This window comes from Chionomys nivalis, chromosome 1 (assembly GCF_950005125.1).
Source record: "Chionomys nivalis chromosome 1, mChiNiv1.1, whole genome shotgun sequence".
NCBI classification, from domain to species: Eukaryota; Metazoa; Chordata; class Mammalia; order Rodentia; family Cricetidae; genus Chionomys; species Chionomys nivalis.
Window position 1 is genome coordinate 119,168,884 of NC_080086.1, and position 20,672 is coordinate 119,189,555.

The 20,672-nt window shown below is 47.0% G+C and overlaps 1 protein-coding gene across 1 annotated transcript in view; it reads right to left on the reverse strand.

Moving 5' to 3' along the window:
- Nucleotides 1-14,799: 14,799 nt before the first annotated feature.
- Epas1 (endothelial PAS domain protein 1) overlaps nt 14,800-20,672 on the reverse strand; it is an 80,752-nt gene continuing 74,879 nt past the window's right edge. Inside the window, exons 12-16 of the mRNA XM_057768631.1 lie at nt 19,982-20,487; nt 19,104-19,230; nt 18,793-18,910; nt 18,411-18,584; nt 14,800-17,005 (exon numbers count right to left, since the gene is read on the reverse strand). Coding sequence (XP_057624614.1) covers nt 16,854-17,005; nt 18,411-18,584; nt 18,793-18,910; nt 19,104-19,230; nt 19,982-20,487 — 1,077 coding nt within the window. The 3' untranslated portion in view covers nt 14,800-16,853. The remainder of the gene's footprint in view (nt 17,006-18,410; nt 18,585-18,792; nt 18,911-19,103; nt 19,231-19,981; nt 20,488-20,672) is intronic.

The following is a 20,672-nucleotide window of genomic DNA, read 5'->3' on the forward strand; positions in this document are numbered from 1 at the left end:
CAACAACTTTGTTCTTCCTCAGAGTTCTTGGATACTCACTGCTGAATTTCTAAAAAAAAAAAAAAGTTTAGATCAAGTTTTTTTTCTTGCTCATATTTGATTTATGCATTATAACTCATTTAAAATGGAACTTTTCAATTATCCATTGCTGTAGATAAAATGTAGTTAGTTTTGTGTGTCATGTTTGAATCACTGATTGCTCTGCAGGCCCTTTTGCATTCTGTGTGTGTACAATCATAGAAGTTGTCAAGAATGACATCTTCCCATGTATAAACTCTACATTCTTCTTCTACTGTAGCATTGATTGGATCCTTTAACACAGTGTCTATGATATCATTGAATGTGCATTGAATCTTTATTCTCTTTTGAACAACTTCTAAAACCCTTGGAATTTCCAGAATGATGAGAAGCTACTGTATCCTAAGATGACTGGTTACCTGGTGGAGCCTAGGTAATTTCAGGATTGGGATTGATCCTCAGAAAGACTAAAGCTGGATTAGATAGTGAGGACCTTCAGCCCCTAGTGAAGGGAGAGTCACCGGATGAAGGTTGATCACCAGTGGTCAACAACTTAATAATGATAATAAAGAAGTTTCTGTGAAACTCCAGAAGGATAGGGTTCAAGGAGCTTCCGGAGAGGGAGACATGTCCCAGAAACACACGGATGTCCCCGAAGGAGGGGCTGGGGGGTTCTACTCCTGCCTCTCTGTGCATCTAGCTGTTACCCGTAGCTTCTTCGACTTCTGTGGACTGTGCTAGCCAACTAGAGGTGGTACCTAGGACTTGCTACTGGCATTGGATGTGGAGGCATTTCTTGTGGGACTGAGTCCTTAACAGGTGGGATCTGATGCTATCTCCAGTAGAGTGTTAGAAATGAGTTGAGTGGTGTCTTCTGGGGAATTGTTTGGTTGGTCTGTGGGGAAAACCCTTCCTAGTGGGTGTCAGAAGTGTGAGAGCCGGGCTGAAGAAAATGACCTTGGCCGTTCCTGTCTTGTTTACAGCTGAAGTGATGTGGGCTGGTGTCTTTGCTTGTTTCTCTGGGGAAAGTTTTCCATCTTTTTCCACTGTTAAATGTGAGCTTTGGTGCAAACTTTAATCACATTGAAGAAATTAATCTCTAATTAAAACATAATGCATTCTAAGTTTACTAAACATTTTTCCTATGTTTGTTTTTATAGGTTGTCCCTTTATTCTCTTAATATAGTAAATATATTGATCCATTGCTCTGTGTTAAAATAACCTTGCATTCCTGGATAACCCCAGCTTGTTCGCAGTGCGCCGTTGCTATTTGGTTGAAGATGTTTGAACTGATGTGTGAGACCGGCATGTATAAAACGCCTTTCCTGCCCTGGGCTTGTTATGACTCTTACGTATCTTCAGGGCATTTCTTCCTTTTATTCTCTCAAGCATATTTGAGATAGAGTCCCTCAAATATCTGGGAGAATTAAAGACTGAAGACATTTGGAACCAAAGCTTTCCTTGTGGGAAACTTTCATTTAAGTTAAATTTGCTGGGACTGGAGAGATGGCTCAGCGGCTAAGAGACTATAGTGCTCTCACAGAGGGCCAGAACTCAGGCCCCTGCACCCACATCAAGTAATTTATGATCACCTGATAATTCAGTTTCAGAGGATCTGATGCTCTCTGTGGCCGCAGTGGGCACCTGCACACATGTGATGCATATAAACTCACACGCACACACACACACACACACACACACACACACACACTAATAAATAGAGAACAATCCATGTACATTCTTCTTATTCTTGGTTAATTTGATTTTTCAATGAGTATATTTTACATAGTGTACTGACACAACATTGATTTTATTAACTTTACATTTTAATTTCTGTTCTTAATTTGTGCTGACTCTTCCTGGTAAATCTTGTTGGCAGCTTACTAATCTTATTGCTATCTTCAAAGAAGTCACAATGGCTTTGTAGATTTTCTTATTTTCTTCCTGTTATGTTTAAGTGTTATTGACTTTTTAACTTTCATTTCTGTTTTGAGGCAGGGCCTTGCTGAAAAGCCCTGGCTGGCCTGGTAATTCAGAGTGAGCCTCCTGCCCCAGCCTCCTGAATGCTGAGATTACAATGTGGCACCTTGCTTGACTTTCCAACTTTGTCGTTGGTATGCATATGATCGGTTTTCGGCTGCTCTTGGTCTGAGTCACATTTAAGGCTCTGGCTCTGTTTCTCTAGAAGTGCAGCTGTCCCTGGATCCTAGGAGCTTCAGTTCACTGTTTCTGATAACGCTGAAGATGCATTCCAACACTCTGTTTAATTTTGCTTTTCTTGCAATAGCCTTACTCCACAGGCCAGGATGGCCTGGGACTCATGCAGTTTTCCTGCCTCAGCCTCCAGAGTGCTGGGATTACAGACGTGAGCCACTCTGCTTGCTTGCTCACCTGTTTCTATTTTCTATGGTGCTGAGGACTGAGCCTCTGGGTACTTGAGCATAGTGGGCAAGTGCTGCGTTATTCAGCCACATCTCAAGTCCTCAGTGGCTCCCCATCCCCTCCTTCCCCCTCCCCACCCCTCTTCTTTCTTACGATCCATGGCTTACTTCAATGCAATACTTAGTGATTCTTAAACTTACATGTGGTTATTGATTTGTATCATAATTTTGCTGTGGTCAGGAAATACGTTCTGAGTAACTCTGAACTTCAGAAAGTATTACAGTCTTCTTAGTGCTGGTGTTATGGCCTTAGGAAACTACCATGTAGCCCTCAAAGTGTCTGTTTTGTAGTTGCTGGGCAAAGAATATTTTAAGTAGCTCTAGTTTCTTAGTTATGCACTTTGTTTTATTTTCATAGGGATAAACATCCACATGCCACAATAGTTATCCTTTAAAATGCACAGTTCAGTGGTTTTTAGTGTATTAACAGATTTATGAGACCGTGCCTAATGCCACATTTCCACACTTCCAAGGGGATACCATCACCAATTCCCCTTCCTTTAGCCCTTGGGAAGCATGGTTTACTTCTTGTCTCCGCGGTTACTTGTTCCCTGAACATTTCATCTGAGCACAGTCATGCAGTGTGCAGCTTCTCTTCAGCATCTCCCACCCGGCGTATTTTGAGGTTCGTTCAGGTTCTTACCTGCTTTAGAACTTCGCTGCTTTCTATAATTGATCATTATTGTGGATATACCCCATGTGGCTTATTTATTTATCATGGTGACTATTTGAGCCATTTTGACTTTGGACACTTACGAAAATCACAGCTACAAATATTTGAGTATGAATTTCTGTGTGAAAACGTGTTTTCCTTCTCTTGGATTTGTGCTTTGGAGCAGAGCTGCAGGATTGTGTGGAAGAGTTTCTAGAGGTTTCCAGAGGCCTGTACCATTTCATACCCATCAACAGAGTTGTCCACTCATCCTAGTGGTATGTGAATGGTACCTCATTGTGGTTTTAACTTGCATTTCCTGACAATGACAGTGGCTAGTGACTAAGTTTGTTGGCCATTTGTCTATCCTCTTTAGAAAAAATGTCTATGCAAGTCTTTTGACTGTTTTTGAACTGGATTATTCTCTTTCTAGCTGATGGCATATAAGTATCCTTTATACATTCTGGAACAGTGTCTATGGGATACTGGTTCTGAAACAGCCCTTCCATTTGTATGAATGTCTGCACTTTCTGGACCCTCGTTTCTTCCCTACCTGCTCTACCAGTCACGGAATGACAGTCGTAAAATCTCTTATTAGGATTGTAAGGTTTTCTATTTTTCTTAGTAGGCTTATCAGACATATATAGGTATAGTTCTATTAACAGAAAGCACTGTGGTAAGGGCAAGGCCTTGAGTTTGATCCCACACCACTGCAAATAGAAGAAAAATGAACAGGTGTGTATTGCCTTACTGTAGTTGTGGACCCTTTCATTGCTACGAACCGTTGGCTCATGCGCATAGCTTTTGGTGTTTCTACTTTATGGTCTTCCTGCCAGGAACTAGTGTGAGTCCCAAGTGCTTGTGTGGGTCCCAGGCACTGGAGTGTGGGTCCCAGGCACTGGTGTGTGGGTCCCAGGCACTGGAGTGTGGGTCCCAGGCACTGGAGTGTGGGTCCCAGGCACTGATGTGGGTCCCAGGCATTGGTGTTTTGTCCGAGGTATCAGTTAGCATCTGCCGTCCATCTTTCTTGTCCCTGTCTCTTCTCTTGTCCGCATCCTTATTTGCAGGGCATGCCTCTGGTGTAACCTCTTTTTATTTTCTTACCTTGGTGTGATATGTGCCACTTAATGGCAATAGTTAGCTTGATTATACTTTATGTAACTACTAATAGATCCCAATTGATCTGTCATCTTAGCGGTTAGTTTCTGTTTGTCCCACCAACTCTCAGGTAGCTTTTTGTTCTTCTGAAAAGAAAATCAGATACGTTTAAAAACATAATTTAATTTTCCCCAGCTATCCTGTCATCTATTACTTTAGAGTCTTTTACGATCACAACCCAAGTTACTGCAATCCACACCCATCTCTTTTGAAGACCTCATAGCGTTGGTATACTTATTACATAATAGATAATCAAAAGACTGTACCCCACTTTATCTCACTTACTCTTTCCACCTTTCTGCTATTAATTACTATATATCAGTCTTACCTTTATTTTAAACTACAGGGTTATTGCCTTTTAAGACTTCTTTATTTAATTTTTATGTGTGTACTGTGCCCACATGTATGTATATGCACCAATTGTGTGCCTAGTTCCTGCAGAAATCAAAAGAAGGCTTCAGATTCCCAGGACCTAGAATTACACGTTGTTATAAACCAACAAGTGAATGCTGGGAATTGAGCCCAGGTCCTCTACAAGAACAGCCAGTGCTCTTAACTGCTGAACCATCTTCCCCACAGTTTACTTCCAATTAGATGTGTGCACTTATAGCTCTTTCCTTTGAATCAATATTGTTGTTTTAACTGTTAGTATTCACTTGCATTTGCATACTTTTTGCTTTGCATTCCTTCTTATATTTATTAATATAATTTTGTTTATATATTTACCAGGGATCGTTTTGAAAGAAAAAAAATTATTTCTGGACTAGTTTTTTTTTTTTTTTTTTCCTGAAAACCAATGAACCCATTATTTGGAATGAAATGACACATTATTTGTAACCAAAGCCCTCACTTTATTGAGGTTTCCTTGGCTTTCACAAGTGTCTTCGTTTCTGGTGTTGCACCTTAAGAAGCAACACGGTATGTAATTGTCCTCTGGCTGTCCCTGATAGAGACCCTTTTCAACATATGTGCTATGGGAGAGGCTGGCACGTTGAGGAACAGTGGTGACGTTAGTCTGAAGGATTTCCCTCTTTGGGGATTTGCTTCAGGTTTCTCCCATAATTAGACCCAGTTGGAGACCTTTGGGTGGAAACGCCATTGAGGCATACTGTCATTTTTGTTGTCATGGAGATACGTGCTATTTACTGGCTGCTCTAGATCCAGGCCTACCCCTGAATGTAGAAATGAGTTGTAGCCCAAGGGTGGTGAGGAGGAAATAATGAGACAAATCAGATTTCTCTCATGAGCTCGTCACCTGTCTTCAGGAGGCATCTGGCTGTGTCACCTGTACGTCTGCTAATGGTGTGCTTTCTTTACACGCTATCTCTTGATGTAAATTAAATACTGCATCAAGTGCTCATTCCAGGGAGCTAGTTTGCTGATATCACTGTTTGGATTAAGGCTTCACCCTAGCCCCTGGCATCCATATGTTCAAGGAGTCTCAAATGTTTGGATGGAAGTTCCATCCCAAGCCCCCTCCCCTTGGAATTGCTTCAGTCTAGACTCCACCTCCCAGAAGCCCACCAAATGGTGGTCCCTCCTCAGAGATGCTCAGGACCACTCCCACAGGGTATTTAAACTGCCCTCCAGAGAACAAACAATAGTTTCTGGTCTTCCTTCCCATCTCCTCGCTGGGAAACTGGAATGCCACCCAGGAGCGCTGGCATCCATTAAACTTGTGCTTTTTCTAATTTGGTTTGATTTGGTCTGATTTGGACTGATTTATTGCATCAGTGGAGAGGTTTATCAGGCTGCAAAAACTTTTCAGTCACAAGAGTCACCCTTCAGGTGTGGGGCAGGTCTCCTCGGGGCTCTCAGAGTAGTTCTGACTTAGGTGATTTTTTTGCTCTAGTCACTGACTTGAAGTGCGATTCCACAGTACCTCCATAGCCTTTTTAAAAAGTGCCTCTTAGAGACCACACAGTCAGAACTCACAGTAACCAAGAAAACATTTTTAAAAATCTCTAGTGAGCCAGGCAGTGGTGGTGTATGCCTTTAATCCCAGCACTCTGGAGGCAGAAACAGGCGGATCACTGTGAGTTTGAGGCCAGCCTGGTCTACACAGTGCATTCCAGGACAGGCTCCAAAGCTACAGAGAAACCCTGTCTCGAAAAACCAAAAAAAAAAAAGAAAGAAAAAATTCTGTAGTGAACATAATTTTCATAATTTTCAGTGTTTCTTCTGCCTCTTCAGGGCAGGACCAGTCCCCTCTCTTCAGTCTGGGTCTCCAGAGCCAGCCACTCTGATGGCCAGCACAGCCTGCACAAAGTACAGTTGGGACCTTCCCACATCTCTGTAGGGCATCATGTTCCTCCTGTCTGTGCTCTGCTTTCTTTGTTACTGAGAAAACACACAAGCGAGGTTCTGGATACACGTGCATGGGAAGGACCCTGTCCCTCACCTGGAGGCCTGTGTCCATTCTGGGGAGCACCTGAAAGAAATCCCGTTTTCTCTCTTGCTCCAGTATCTGAAGATGGGATTTTGAGCTTCCTTGAATCTTAATTTCCTTGGAAAAAACTTTCTCATTGATTTTAATTAATTTTAGTGACATAGTTGAGAATCCCTTTGCCATTTTGGTCATCTTTCATTAAATCAATTCTTGTTTTTTCTGTATCTCTGTTGAAGTATGGAGAGAGAGAGAGAGAGAGAGAGAGAGAGAGAGAGAGAGAGAGAGAGAGAGAATGAATGTAGAGGTGGCTACCTAGCTACCTGTAGTGCTGCAGGATTGCCAATTCCTTTTGGTTTAGCCCTATTTTTTCATTAGTGGAGAACAGGGTCACATTATTATTATTAAATAAACAAGCCCTGGTTTCTTGCCAGCACTGTAATTTCCCCCCACTTGGATAGAAAGTGCCCAGAACTAGTTCCAGGACCTGGGCTCAGCCCAGAGTGGCTCTGAGTGCTCCACCCGAGTCACCCTCAGCCAGAAGCCACGTTGGCTGCTGCAGCCGGTGCTCTGGGATTTAAGCGGCAGGATGAACATAGGGGTTTTGGCATTCCCAAACTGGCTTCTGCCAACCTGCCATCTAGAGTTGAATGCTGGAGTCCTGCCTCAGCGCTTCAGGAGGCTCCTGAATCGCTGTCAGTGTTCACGCTCAGCTGCCCTGGCCTCACCCAGGCTAATGAGGCTTGGGGAAGTGTCCTTTGTCTGGAGTCAGACGGGACTCCCAGCTGCAACTGTGTTCTTTTTTTCTTTGTTCACACACTGGGCCGCCTCATAGGGGTCAAAGCCCAGATCAGACAGACAGGGAGCCAGCTATCTTGGCAACACTTATCCTTGCTTCTAGAAAATGGCAAACACAAACAAAGCCATGTGTACAGAGTGCATGTGTGTGATGGCTCCTACATACTAGAGGACATGAAGAAGGCATGGAAATTGTTATGCCCAAATCTGTGAAGTCCCCGCAAAAGCCAACAAGGAGATCAAGTCCCATATGTAAAAACAAAGAGCCTTTATTTTAATCAAGTTTGCAAACTCGGTCTCTCCGCATGTCCAACGTATTGGAATAGACAGAGAACCCTGAGCTCAATGAGATTAGGGTTTTATAGTAGTAAAGGTGGGGGTTTCTGATGTTTTAAGACCCCTGATTTGCTGACATTTGTCTAGGGGTGTCCTGGTTGAGTGTTTTCTGGCAGGTGACCCTATCTACAGCGGCTGGAATGCCAGACATTTCCTTTGAATGGTCTGTTTTGGGGTGGAGGTCGGGTAATCTCAGCTTGTGGTTCCTCCTGCAACCAGGCATTGCCTCAGGGTAAACTACTGAGACTCAGGCCTCTGTTTAAATTCATCAATGGCCAGAGTTTTACAGATAATAGTTGTAAGCAAAAACTTCCTTTGGGTGACCTGCCCATACTTAGCTTACCATGGCTGGGCCCCACAGAAATTTCCACAGATTCCCAGGAAGCCTCTGAAGCTCTCTGCCATGCTGGCCCTTTCAGGCTTCAGGAGAGGTCTGCCCTGGACTTGAGACTCTGTGGGATTATAGTGATTCACAATGTTCCTCTTGTCTCTTTATCTCAGAAGTCAGTACAGACCAAGCCTTCCAGGCCACCAGTCACCACTTGGTCCTTGTCCCCATGTCCACACATCAACAGTTGCTACCCCTCCCCATCCCCTCCACTCTCTAGGTTTTTGTACTGTAGTCTCAGAAACTTGATCTGCCTCCTAATCCCTTCTCCTCCTCCTTCCCACTGGTTTCTTCTCAGAGCTGCTAACCCTAGCCTTCAGTCAGGATCTCTACCCTCCCTCTCTGGCTCTTCCCCCCTCCCCCTCCTGCCCCAGACCTCTACTGTCTCCTGCAACTGAGCAAGCCTCCCTCAGACCTTCTCCTCCATTTATTTCAGCCACTTCTGAAACTTCAAATCTTGATCTTGTTTTTAGGCTCATGACAGGGTCCACAGGTATGGGTCCTTTCTACCTTGACTAAAGGTCAAGCAGGTCTGAGAGTTCTGCTCTCTCAAGGTTATTGTCAACAGGTGTGGCTAATAGCCAGACCTGGTATTTCAGGTATTAAGAAGTAGATCTGTTTTTACCTCAAACAAAAGTCTAAGGATCCAACTAGGTTCCTACCTCTTAAGGAGATAACCATGAATTCCACCCAGGGAGTGGTTTGCCTACAGAATGTTATGGTCTAGGGTGTGAGTGTTACTTGTCTTGTTCTGGCAACAGAATATTTAACTAAGAATGTAGTCCATAATCCATCAACAGGTCTGTTCATTCCTTGAATCATGTGATCTTATTCCTTTTGGGGTGGGGTATTTAAGCAAATGGAAATTAAATGCGGGTGACATTCAGTATTCTCTGGATGTCCCTCCTGATACTATCCTATGTCTTTTTCTCTTGTTTCTCCGATATCTGTGTTCCTTTTGCCTAATAATTCTAATCCTCACACTCCTACCCTGGAACATTCGAACCTGCCACAGCTAGGAGCCCGACAGAAGTCACCCCTAGAAAGGTGGCTTATGACAGGTTCACACATTATAAAATCCCCTTCTGGGGCATGTGTCTACATAAATCATCACAATCATTATAGATAGTAATGGAATAATTCCAACCTATCAATGAACTTTCTCACAGCGTCCCTTTAAATTCAAACTGTTCCTTCACCCATTTGTTGGCAAAGACCTGTTTTCCATTTCTTTTTCTTACATTTATCCTAACTCACATTTTTTTTTTATCTATGTTTTGCCATGTAGCTCATGGCTTCTTATCTCATCTTCTATGTCCTGCTTCCTTGGCAGCTGCCTGGTATCTGACTCTGCTTTCCTTTCTCCCAGCATTCTTAGTTTGACTGTCCTGCCTGTACTTTTTACCTGACTACTGGTCAATCATTGTGTTATTAAACCAATTCAAGTGACAAGTCTTTTTTTTTTTTTTTTTTTTTTTTTGGTTTTTCGAGACAGGGTTTCTCTGTGGTTTTGGAGCCTGTCCTGGAACTAGCTCTGTAGACCAGGCTGGTCTCGAACTCACGGAGATCCGCCTGCCTCTGCCTCCCGAGTGCTGGGATTAAAGGCGTGCGCCACCATCGCCCGGCTTCAAGTGACAAATCTTTACAGTGTACATAAGGGGGTCTATTTCTTTTTCTTTTTCTTTTCTTTTTTCCCCATCAGAGTGAGACACACATGGAATGCGGTGAAATGCCCTGTTCTGACCATCTCCATTCCTTGTGCTTAACCTTTGGGGTTCCCCATGCTGCTGCTTGAGTCCTGCATGTGCCCCCTTAGTGCCCAGTGCATCCATTCTAGCGTGCGGCTGTGCCCTAGCTGCTGTGCCCTGCATGTGCTGTGTCAAAGTGTCATGTTGTTTTACTTGGTGATTATGAAGAACGCTGCTTAGACATCTGTGTGCAGAATTCGTATGGACTTAGCGTTTCCACTTCTTTAGAATAAATATCCTGCGGCTAATATGTGTGAAATCGCCTTTCCTCTGACAATGGCTCTCTCCGCTTGGTTCCCTCCCGGGCCAGCAACCGACCTAAGAGTTTGCTAATCCTACCATTGGTTTGCATTGACTGCCACATCTTAATTGTTTTTCTTTGCTCGCCACACAACTTGGATCTCATCGTCCATTGGAATGCATTCTTGTTGGAACACTGACTTGAAAACAATTACTTTGTGTGTGATGGGAAGGGTTGTGGTGCATGTGTTGGGGTCAGAGGACAACTGGCACAAGTCTCTCCTCCCACCATGGCGCCTGAGGATTGGACTGGATCCATAAAGACAGAACTCACTTAGACTGCCAGGCTCGGCCAAAGAGTGCTTTTACCCATTGAGCCATCTCACAGGCCCTCTGGGCGACATCCTTAAGTCCTTCTCCTGTACCCTCCCGGCTGAACCCTCCCCCGGTAGACTCAAGTTTTTGTCCATTCTGCTCTCCTTAGAACAGGAAGCTGTAACTGGAGGAGAAGGCACTGGCTGTGACATATATGTGACATATAGGTCCACATATATCCATGACCACATTATACTCCTGATGGTGACTGTCAGCCCAAGCTTCTAACATGACGAGCTCACACTTGTATCTTTTCAGACTTCAGACAGCCTGGCTCTCTCGCAGCTCGTGGTTTGTTCCCTGTCAGCCTTCTGTGAGGCCCTGCTCATGTTCCCCTCTTTGGTGAAAATGTTGTCTTGGCTTTTGGTATACTCATGGAGTGCTTCCCGTTCTTGGGTGCCTCCTGGTGAGTCTTGTTGCTCACTCTTCCTCCTTAGTCCTGCTCATTTCAGTGTCCTGGGCCCTCTCCGAGGACCTCTGCATTCCTTTGTCTACCCTTACAATCATCTTCCATACCCTCTCATGAACTAAAGCATCAACTACCTATTGTGTCCCCCAAAGCGTGTATCTCCAGCCTTGGCCTTGGAGGCCACAGGGGTTTGGTTTGTAAGAGAAGTCAATTGAGACTTTGCTGAGGTTACAGAGAGGCCACACAGTTCCCGTATGGGTCACTGGGTTTGAAGCAGCCGAGATGACATTTTGATCACTTCAGAACTGGAAAGCACCCTTTGTAGACTAACAGGAAGGAGCTGGATATCTAGGAGACCATACTGGGGACCAGGCAATGTGTGGGAGGGAGGTCCTGTCTACTGGCTAGGAAATTGGTCCCTGTCCCTGTGATGCCAGCCTGGGCTCGGCTCCCAGCCCTGTCTCTCAATCATAGTATGTTTTTAAGCAAGTCACTTACAAGTTTTACTTCCCTGAGATTCAGTCTCTTTAGCTATAAAATACAGAAGTTGATAACTTAGAGAATGAGGCTGGGTTCAGGCCTTTGTAGGCTCCTGTCAGCTTCCACAATCAATCTGTGTGAACACAACCAGCCCCATCTCACGGATCCTGCACCATCCTGGCCTCAGGGAGGAAAGAACAGGGTAATCGGACTGCTCTTCTACAGAGTGTATATTCTCTTATACAAAAGCACAGGGTGAGCAGGCAAACAGAAAAAGGCAGGAGAGGGCTGAGACTTCAACGTTGTAAAGGAAATGAGTCTACATCATATCTTCAGCCAAACCACAGCTCAGTATTGGGCCAATTTGTCCTGCACTGAGAGGGTGGGGCTGGTCAAGTTCCACAGGGCAAGTAGAATCTCTTGGTGCTCCAACCTTGGGTCTGGGTTCCCTTCCCAAAGAAAGTTCTAATCTGGAAGCTACCAGCTAGAGCGACACTGAGATAGCAGGTACCACTGAGAGAGGAGAACACGCCTACAGGCAGGAGGCAGTCAGGGGGCTCACCAGCTGTCACTTCTGTGTCGGGACCTGGTCCTGGGGCTGTGTGCATTACTGCTGGCACGTGTCTGCTCCTAAACGATGATATGACATAGGGAACAGTCAAGCCAGTCTTCCCTAGATACCTGAGATGGGCACTGTGTCTTATGCTTATGCACCCCCAAAGAAGACCGAATTCCTTCTGACCCACTGGGAACAATGACATCCTTATGCTTCCTCTCAGCCTGCTTGCTGGACTTGGAAGTCAGAGGGGTTGGACACTCTCCCCACTCCACCAGGGCCTAGAGGGCCAACCACAGCTTTGGGAGTATGGTGAAGGCCAAATACTTTGCCTCAGAACAACATTATAGGCTCCTTAGGCCCGTTGAAGACATTGGGGACCAGGAGAGTGTTCCACCAGACTCAAGTCCTAAATTTGCTCATTCTCTGCGTTAATCTTGTCCTCAAGGTGAAGTGTGTCACTCTCAGAAGAGCTGAGGGAAAAAAACAGATGATGTTTGCAGGAAGCCCAAGATGGTGGATGGAGATGAGGAAGAACCTGGCAGGGTCCAGAAAATCCTATTCAATGTCCAGAAACCAAGGGGATCTGTGGAGGCCCGAAAATGTGAGCCTGTTTCCACGTTGACCAGAGGTCAGAGAGTTGGAACTTTCCTCTAGTTCCTTCAAGGTTATGGTGCTTCTACCTCAAAGTTTCCACCTAGACTTTGGCTAGGGAGTTCTGCTCTCTCAAGGTGATTTATTGTATACAGGTGTGGTTAATCGCCAGACCTTGTGCTCCAGGAATAGAGAAGTAGATGGATCCTACCTCAAACAAGAGCCTAAGGATCCAACTAAGTTCTAGTTCCCTTTATGAAGATAACTTGGGATTCCACCCAGGGAGTGGTTTGCCTAACAGAGTGTTTTGGTCTAGGGTGTGAGCATGACTCGTCTTGTTCTGGCAACAGAATGTTTAACTATGAATGTAGCCCGCGATTTTCAATTAGTATGTTCATTTCCTTGTACCATGTTAATGCAGTCTTTTATCTTACTCCTACCTTTTGGGGTCAGGGTATTTTAGGTAGCTGGAAATTAAACACAGGTGAATTTTCGGTACTCACTGGAATTCCCTTCCGATACTATCCTATATGTTTCTCCGTTTTATTATTTTCATTTGTGTCTTCATATTCTTTACTACATTTCTAAATCACCTTTACCCTAGAGAAAGGTATTTTTGTTGAGGCTGGTCCCCGACAAATGGCAGCCCAATGAGGTGCTGTCAGCAGACAGGGACCAGATGCAAAAACTCCAGAAGCCTCAGCGTTAAAGTAAGACGGACTGGAGTGCGGCATGTGTTCTGCTTGCATTTATGTATGTGCACCATGTGACCTGTGGAGGTCAGAAGTGGCATCAGGTCCCCTGGGACTGGAATCACCGATAGTTGTGAGCTGTCACACGGGTGTTTCCTGCAAATGTGAGTGCTCTTAGTCCCTGAGCCGGCTCTCCAGCTCAGACAGGACTTTTTGAAGAAGATCTATCTCATGGCCAGCTTTGGGGCCGGGAGGAGAGCAACACCAGATGTGAGCTGTATGTCTCTTAGAAATGAGCTGGGATGTGTGAAAGTCACTGAGTCCTGGTCTCATCTGGCAGATGTGTACACACAGCATCTTCTAGGCTGATGGAAGCTAACAAGGTAACAATGAATCCAAATATCAGGTGTACAGGGAATGCTGGGATGGCTGGTCATAGGGCTGTCTATACAAATAGGGATGCTGCTGGCCTCCTCTCCTCACTGTACCAACCCAGGAAGATGCCTGTTTGATCCCCAGAAGAGGGACTTTGACAGGGAATAGGGAACCCATCAAGTCCATTCCTAGTGCTGGACTTCTGCTGTGTTCTGTCTCTGGTTGAAGTCTTTTTCTCAACATGCAATCTACCTAGGAAGACCTTGACCCCACCCTAAAAGTAATGGTCTGTCCTGTCCCTTTACCCTTTAAGAGACAAGCCATGGCAACCCCCCTTCCTGTCTGGAAGAGACAACTCCATTCTCCCCCACTTCTCTCCGCCACCCCCCTCTTCTTCCCTTCCATAACCCACTAAATTAATATCCAACCTTATTCTGTATGGTGTGCCTATCCATGTCTCTGTCTCTTTACCTGCCACATGGCTCCCTGCCCAGGACCAATTGCCTTCAGGGACTTTGGCATGGTCTCAGGACCCACTTGAGGAGCAGCGCCATCACCTGCCACACAGCTCCCTGCCTGGCACTTGCTGCTCTCGATCTCTCACCAGCCACGTGACTCCCTGCTGGGGCCTTACTGCCCCTAGTGGGCTCCTGCCTGGGACTGGCTGCCTTTGTGGCTTGTCACGGTTTCAGGACCTGCTGCTCTCTGCAGCCACCCGTGCATTCGTGGCATTTTACTTAAGCTATTACACTAAACTCCTCCTTGACCTTGGCCCTTCTCCTCGGAACTTCTGGATGGACAGCATGAAGACACAAGGACCAGCATGCTCCTGAGTATCTCATGTGGATTTTGGAAGGCAGAAACCATGGCTTCTTCCCTTCTTTTCTAGCCTACAGAGAAAAGAGCCCTTAGGTAGACATATGGTACACCGTATCTACAGGCATACAGACGACAGAGAACGACCTCTGAACTTAGGCACTAGCCAGGTGCAAACGTCTTCATTCCTTCTTCAGACTTCTTGTCGGTTTGGTCTTAACCATCTGGTCCAGTTTGGTTCCAGTGTTCATTTTCTGGATGCCATTGGGCAAGGACTTTATTTTCCGTTGGCACAACCCATGATAAATGCAGAGGAAATGAGAGGCACCAGCAGGAGTAGGATCAGAATACTTTAATAAGATATCAGTGTCAAAATACATTTCCTTATAAAGTTAAGCTCCCGGACAGTTACAATGCCATCAGTAGGAATTTGACAATGCAGTAATGTTCGAAGTTGTTACATTGACAAGAAAGGTTAATGTGAAGCTCGGAATATTTCTCAGTGTTTTTTTGTTTTTGTTTTTTAGTAAAACTGCAAAGGGAAAATGCCCTTAATGCTGAGGCAACAACACAGGAAATCAAATACCAGCATTTACATGTCAATAACCCTTCACGTTCTCTCACCGCGTGTCAGGCCACACTGTGGACCAATGTGTGACTTGGACAACACCATGCCTAGATACTTTTAGGTAGGCTGACTTTGAAAGTTAATTTTTGGTTGGAGCAGTAAGTCCCTTTCAGCTTACTGCATTTTGGCCTGATGGACTTTGTATGTATTTAAAGTTTTATTGTACCCAAGTCAACAACATCGTATGCCAATTGGTATCACACACCCAAAAGGTGGCCTACCTCTTCCCCAGTGAGTTACAAAGTGCTCTGGGAACAGTATTTTCAGTGCTTTCTACCTATTCATGTCACTTCATGTGACTGAGACCTTAGCTAGAGGCTATCCCTGGAGGTCTGTCTGCTGCTCACCAGCAGGGGGCACTGCACCTTGGCTTTGCAGGACAGTCTGCCCTGCAAGCTGTAGGCTGTGGTGCGGTGCAGGGCTGGTCAGACCTGGCACCATCTCCCAGTTTAGCTCTCCAGGGACTGGGTCACTATATTATTTGTGAAGCCCTACTTGCTTTGTAAATTCCCATTCAAACCATTTCATGGTAGCTGTGGAAATACCCAAATGTGCCGCATGAGAGAAACAGGTAGAGTTGCATAGCATAGCTCAGTGCACTTGAAGGGCTAGCAACACCACCTGAAAAAAGTGAAAGCACTTTCCTGCCCATTCTCCACGTGCCAGCAGAGCCCCCGTGGCAGCAATAACAATGCATACGTGCATAATGCATAGTGAACAAGAGGGGAGGAGAGAGCTTGCCATGCTCCCCCTTAGTGACTCCACTCCTGGGATTGTTTGCCACATCTATGGCATAGCAACAGGCCAAAGCAAAAGGTCACCAGAAGGAGAGGTGGGGGAGGGGATCATAGCAGTGTTAGTACAGGCCCTTGGGAGTACTATACAGTTCTACAGTGTTCAGAACACCGAGAAGAATAACAAGAACAGCCCTAATGAGATCTTAAAAGTGATTTTGTGAGCAGGAATCCATTTCTAAGTTTTTAGATATTAAAAGTACCCATATATATGATAAACACTAAACCCAGATATAAATTTTCCTTAAAAAACCCCCTCAGTTTTGCTTTTGAGTAATAATAATAGTAAAAATCCACTGAACCTGGGGTGAGATGGGAGACACCATGGTTCAGGAAGGCCACTGTGTAGCTTCACAGGTAACCCTGGAATCTACCCTTCACATTGCTTTCCTGCCCCGTAAGTCAGATCAAAATCAGAGCAAAGAACTGGCTTTTTACAACATGGTGATTTTGTGTGTGTGTGTGTGTGTGTGTGTGTGTGTGAAAGAGAGAGAGACAGAGACACAGAGAGAGAGAGACAGAGAGACAGAGAGAATCCACAGTGGGGCTCGGAAAGGAAAACTCTTCTCTTTGGCAACAATGACAAACGCACTTCCGCTGAACGGAGCCAAAGCTTTCCCTAGCAGGAGAGCCAACATCCACCATGACTGTTAGTACGGATACTGAGTGTGAGAGAGAAACCTTTGGGGAATATAAATTAGAAATAACTCAAGGGAGGGAGGGGAAATCTTATAAAATTTCAGAACATTTTCATCGACGGTAAAACAACTATGTATTTTTAAAACACAGATAATCAAGTGAGCATGTCAGATAAAGGCCACTGCTTGGTGACCTGGGCAGACCGGCCCGGTCAGTACATCTCTTAAGAAGTGTGCTGGTGTTAGATATACCTAGTTGCAACACAGACGGAAGGTGAAGCTGGCAGGACAGGATGGCCAGGCAGGAGCATGCCCGGCCGAAGGCCCTGGCTCAGGTGGCTTGATCCAGGGCTCTGAGAAGGTCTCTCCCCTGCAGGAGTGTGGAACTTCCCGGCACAGGGACGTTCACCTCACAGTCATATCTGGTCAGTTCCGGCAACAGGTAAGGCTCGAGCGACGGCCCTAGCAGTCGGCTCGCCATGCCTATGAGAAGGGAGGGGAGGCAGTTTTAAAAGCCTGACCCAAGTCCTGACACAGTTCCTACTCCACTGTAGACAATCAGGACAAGAGCACTCGTGGAAAGATGACATCTCCAGCTGCCAGGCCAGGAACTTCAGGTGCCACAGCCCTCTTGCCCTGGGCTCCACTTCCCATTCAGAAAAGAGAGCATGTCTCAGCAGTGCTGAGATCCAAGGCAGGTAGAAGCGGCAACAGGGGTCTCATAGCTTAGGTACGGAGCCATATCCTGGGGACCTCTCCCTCCTGGGGTCCACCTGCTTCCCCTTCTTGCCTGCTCACCTATGAACCGATACCCCACCCCTTGTTAATTTCACCTCTTCTTTCAGTCATGGTCAGAAAATGCTCTAAATTGAAATTATTTTGGCTTCGGTTTTAACCACTGGGGAAACTGGTCATTTGCTGATTACTGCTGACCAGATGTATACCAGGGGGTAAGCGACACACGGTTCTCTCCTTTAAATCTTCGGGTTTGCCAGCCCACCTGCTACCCAGGGCTTTCAGGGTTCCACAGACTGAGAATACACCTATAGATGTCCCCCAACTATACTACTGTAGACAAGACTCTGGGATTTTCACCCCCTCCCCCAAGACCACAAACTATGACAAACAGAGGCTTCTGTGGGAACATATCTGTTTGGTGGCAACAGCTGAACTTTCCAGATTATTACCAAGCCACCTTCCTGTCAGTGGGTCCCCTGTGCATGCTTCTAGAGAGATGCCCCAGAGCGCTGTGTGTGCGCACTTCAGGCCAGGAGGAGCTAAGGAAAGACAGAGACTTCTGGTCTTACGGTGCCCAGAGCCTGCAAGTGACTGAATTACTGGAGGGGATTCGTAGACATGGAGCCTTCCTACCCACTCCCCACAGCAGCCAGCTTGTCTGCATGGCCCATCCACCTTCCCACGGCAGCCAGCTTGTCTGCATGCCCCATCCCACACCAGCTGTCTTCCTCAGAAGTCCATCCCAGCCCTGGGCTCCTCACCATCCTCGCCACCTTCTTCCCAAAGCCTCCCCGGCCTGAATTAGTCAGAAGTGGCTGTAGCTCTGCCCTCTCTTTGGGCCAGAGAGCCCTTTCTCCTTCTCCCGTCCCTCAGTTCAGGTCCTCACTGAGGGCGTCTTCAAGGGGCTCTTTGAACAAGTCACTGTCAAACCCTTCCTGGCCTGATACCATGCAGGTCCTGGCTAACCCAAGCTCATGCAGCCTGACTGGCTGAAGAGCCCTGTGGACTATAACCAGTTGCCTGAGACTTGAACACGGCCTGTTGTCCATATGCCAAGCTGCTATGTGAGCGACTTCTTCCCAGCTTCCTGTCCATCCAGGCCACCTGTGTGTATCAGCCCCTGGGTGTGGTGTGAGTCTCAAACACTCACCTGACACCTTTGGGGCTCCTGGAGGACGGAAGTCCTGGAACTGGGAGGCATAGCACTGTGGCGGGAACCCACTCTTGGGATTCTCTCCTGGATTCATGGCAGATGGTGGCTGTGGGGGTGGCAGGTGTCTCAGTGGCTGGCCCAGGCCTCTCATGGAGTTTTGGGTGAATTCATCTGAAAGATCCAAGCCAGAGAGTGAGTTGGTGCTGCCTGATAAGACAGGGAGTAGCTCTCGGCCTTCCTTTTCTTTTCAGAGGTCACGGAGAGACCTTAGAACCTGGAGCCCTGCTCATGGCATGGGCATAGCCCATCTAACAAGACTCAGGGAACGGGCCCTGAGCCTCCAACCCTCCACCAGACCCCTGGTTCAGGGCCTGCTTACCAGGGGCCACATTTGTACTGATGGTCTTGTCAGGCATCAGAGGACAGGTCCTCCCCATGAGGCTCTTCATACGTTTCCACATCAGATGGGAACTGCTGCTGGTGCCCGGAGGGTCCCCCTGTGGGTGTGAAGTGTAGCTGGAGGAAGAGGGTCGGGGGCGGAGTGGGGTGGGGGCTCTGTGCAGACCCAGCAGGTGCAGACACGGGAGGGTGCTCACCACCGGAAGGAGCTGTCTGCATTTTTGTCTTAGCCTCACCTCCTGCCCAGCGGGCTGAGGTGCCCATGGCATTCACAGTGAAGAGGTGGCCTACCCCACTTGTGTCTTGGAAGCCTTGCTCCTCATACTCCAGCTGGCGCTTTAGCTTCAGCTTGTTGGAGAGGGCTATCATGGCTGGGCTCATCATGTAGGGGCCGCGAGCCCCGAAGTCCTTTGCAGATCTGCCAAGAAGAGAGAGTAGGAGTAGGTGTCTTCACCTGGACCCAATACTTATGACAAAGGTGCTTTGTGGACCTAGAATGCAGAGTGCCAAAGGATCTGACCAGCCGTGCCTGCCTTCTGCTCTTCTACCTGGTGAGATGCCAAAGCCTGCAGTCACCCGTACCTCCTTCCATGCACTTATTTTACCTCAGCTACTTTCAGGCAGTCCTGCCCTCCTGGGAGTCTGTCCTGCTGAATGACATCAGTCTCTACAAGGATTTCTGCCCAGTGCCTCCCACCCAGAGGACTGTTTGGGGGCACTTCATTACAAAGGGCACACACTACAGACAACACACCTCGGCTTCTGGGACTTAGTCCAATGAACACCTGGTGTGGTGAGATAGGGAATGCTAGCACCTGCATGTACCCCGTAGAGGCTCTTGGGTAGAAGACTGGGATGGTAGAAAGCACGGGAGTGTGGAGAGAATGAAGAAACTGTCACTCAAATACCTATTTGTGCCCAAAGATGAACCCTAGGTAAGTACAGTACTCTTGGGGTGATCTAAAGATAGATACCAGGTTGTAAGCCTGGGGTTTTGCCCCTCAATGTCAGATCCCTAACTATGTAGACAGAGTGCCAGCTGCTGCAGAATGAGGGGATATGGTGGGGTAGGAAGCCCATGGGGGGCTCCAGAGCACCCACTAGGGGATGTGTACCTATATCTTCTCCCTGCCCAGTAAGGTTCCTCCAGCCAGGCATCTGTCACTGACCTCATCTTGAACATGGAGACATGGGGTGAGGTGTTGGGAGGCTCCAGCTGTGATGGGCCCAATGGCAGAGGCCCCAGGGACTCGGTGTTCTGATCGTCACCAGGCCACTTGGGGGGCCCAAACTGTAATGGTGGGTCTGGAGGCCACTGAGTGTTGGATCTGCCTCCCATAGAAGAGAGAGGAGTGCTGGCCTGGCCACAGCATGGAGGCAGGGACCCTTTGTCCCCAGGGTCAAAGAAGATGGAAGACATAGGCCAGTGCTCAGGCTCTGTCTTCCTGCTCTCCAGCTGCTGTGGGTACTTGTCCAGGAAGAAGGGGCTGTGGGCGGCCCCCGGGGCTAGTGGCTGGAAGATGCTTGTCATGGCACTGAAGCAGGCCTGGGCATTGGGCTGGGGGCTCTCCGGCATGTGTGGCTCCTCCGGGCAGATTGGGCTTAGCTGGAAGTCTTCCCCATCCATTGGGATGTAGGGTGCCAGAGTCTCCAGGTCCAGCTCATTGAAATCGGTCTGAGAAGAAAAGAGTAAAGATGAATTGCGATGACTGCCCATCCCATGTCCATCCAAGGCCTTTTAAAATGGGTCAGTCCCCCATCCAAACTCTCCTGTTGGAAACTCTCAGGTTTGCTGTCGAGGGTGCAAGAGTTTCTGTCGTGATATTAAGCTTCCCACGTATGTATCCCTTCACTCAGTAT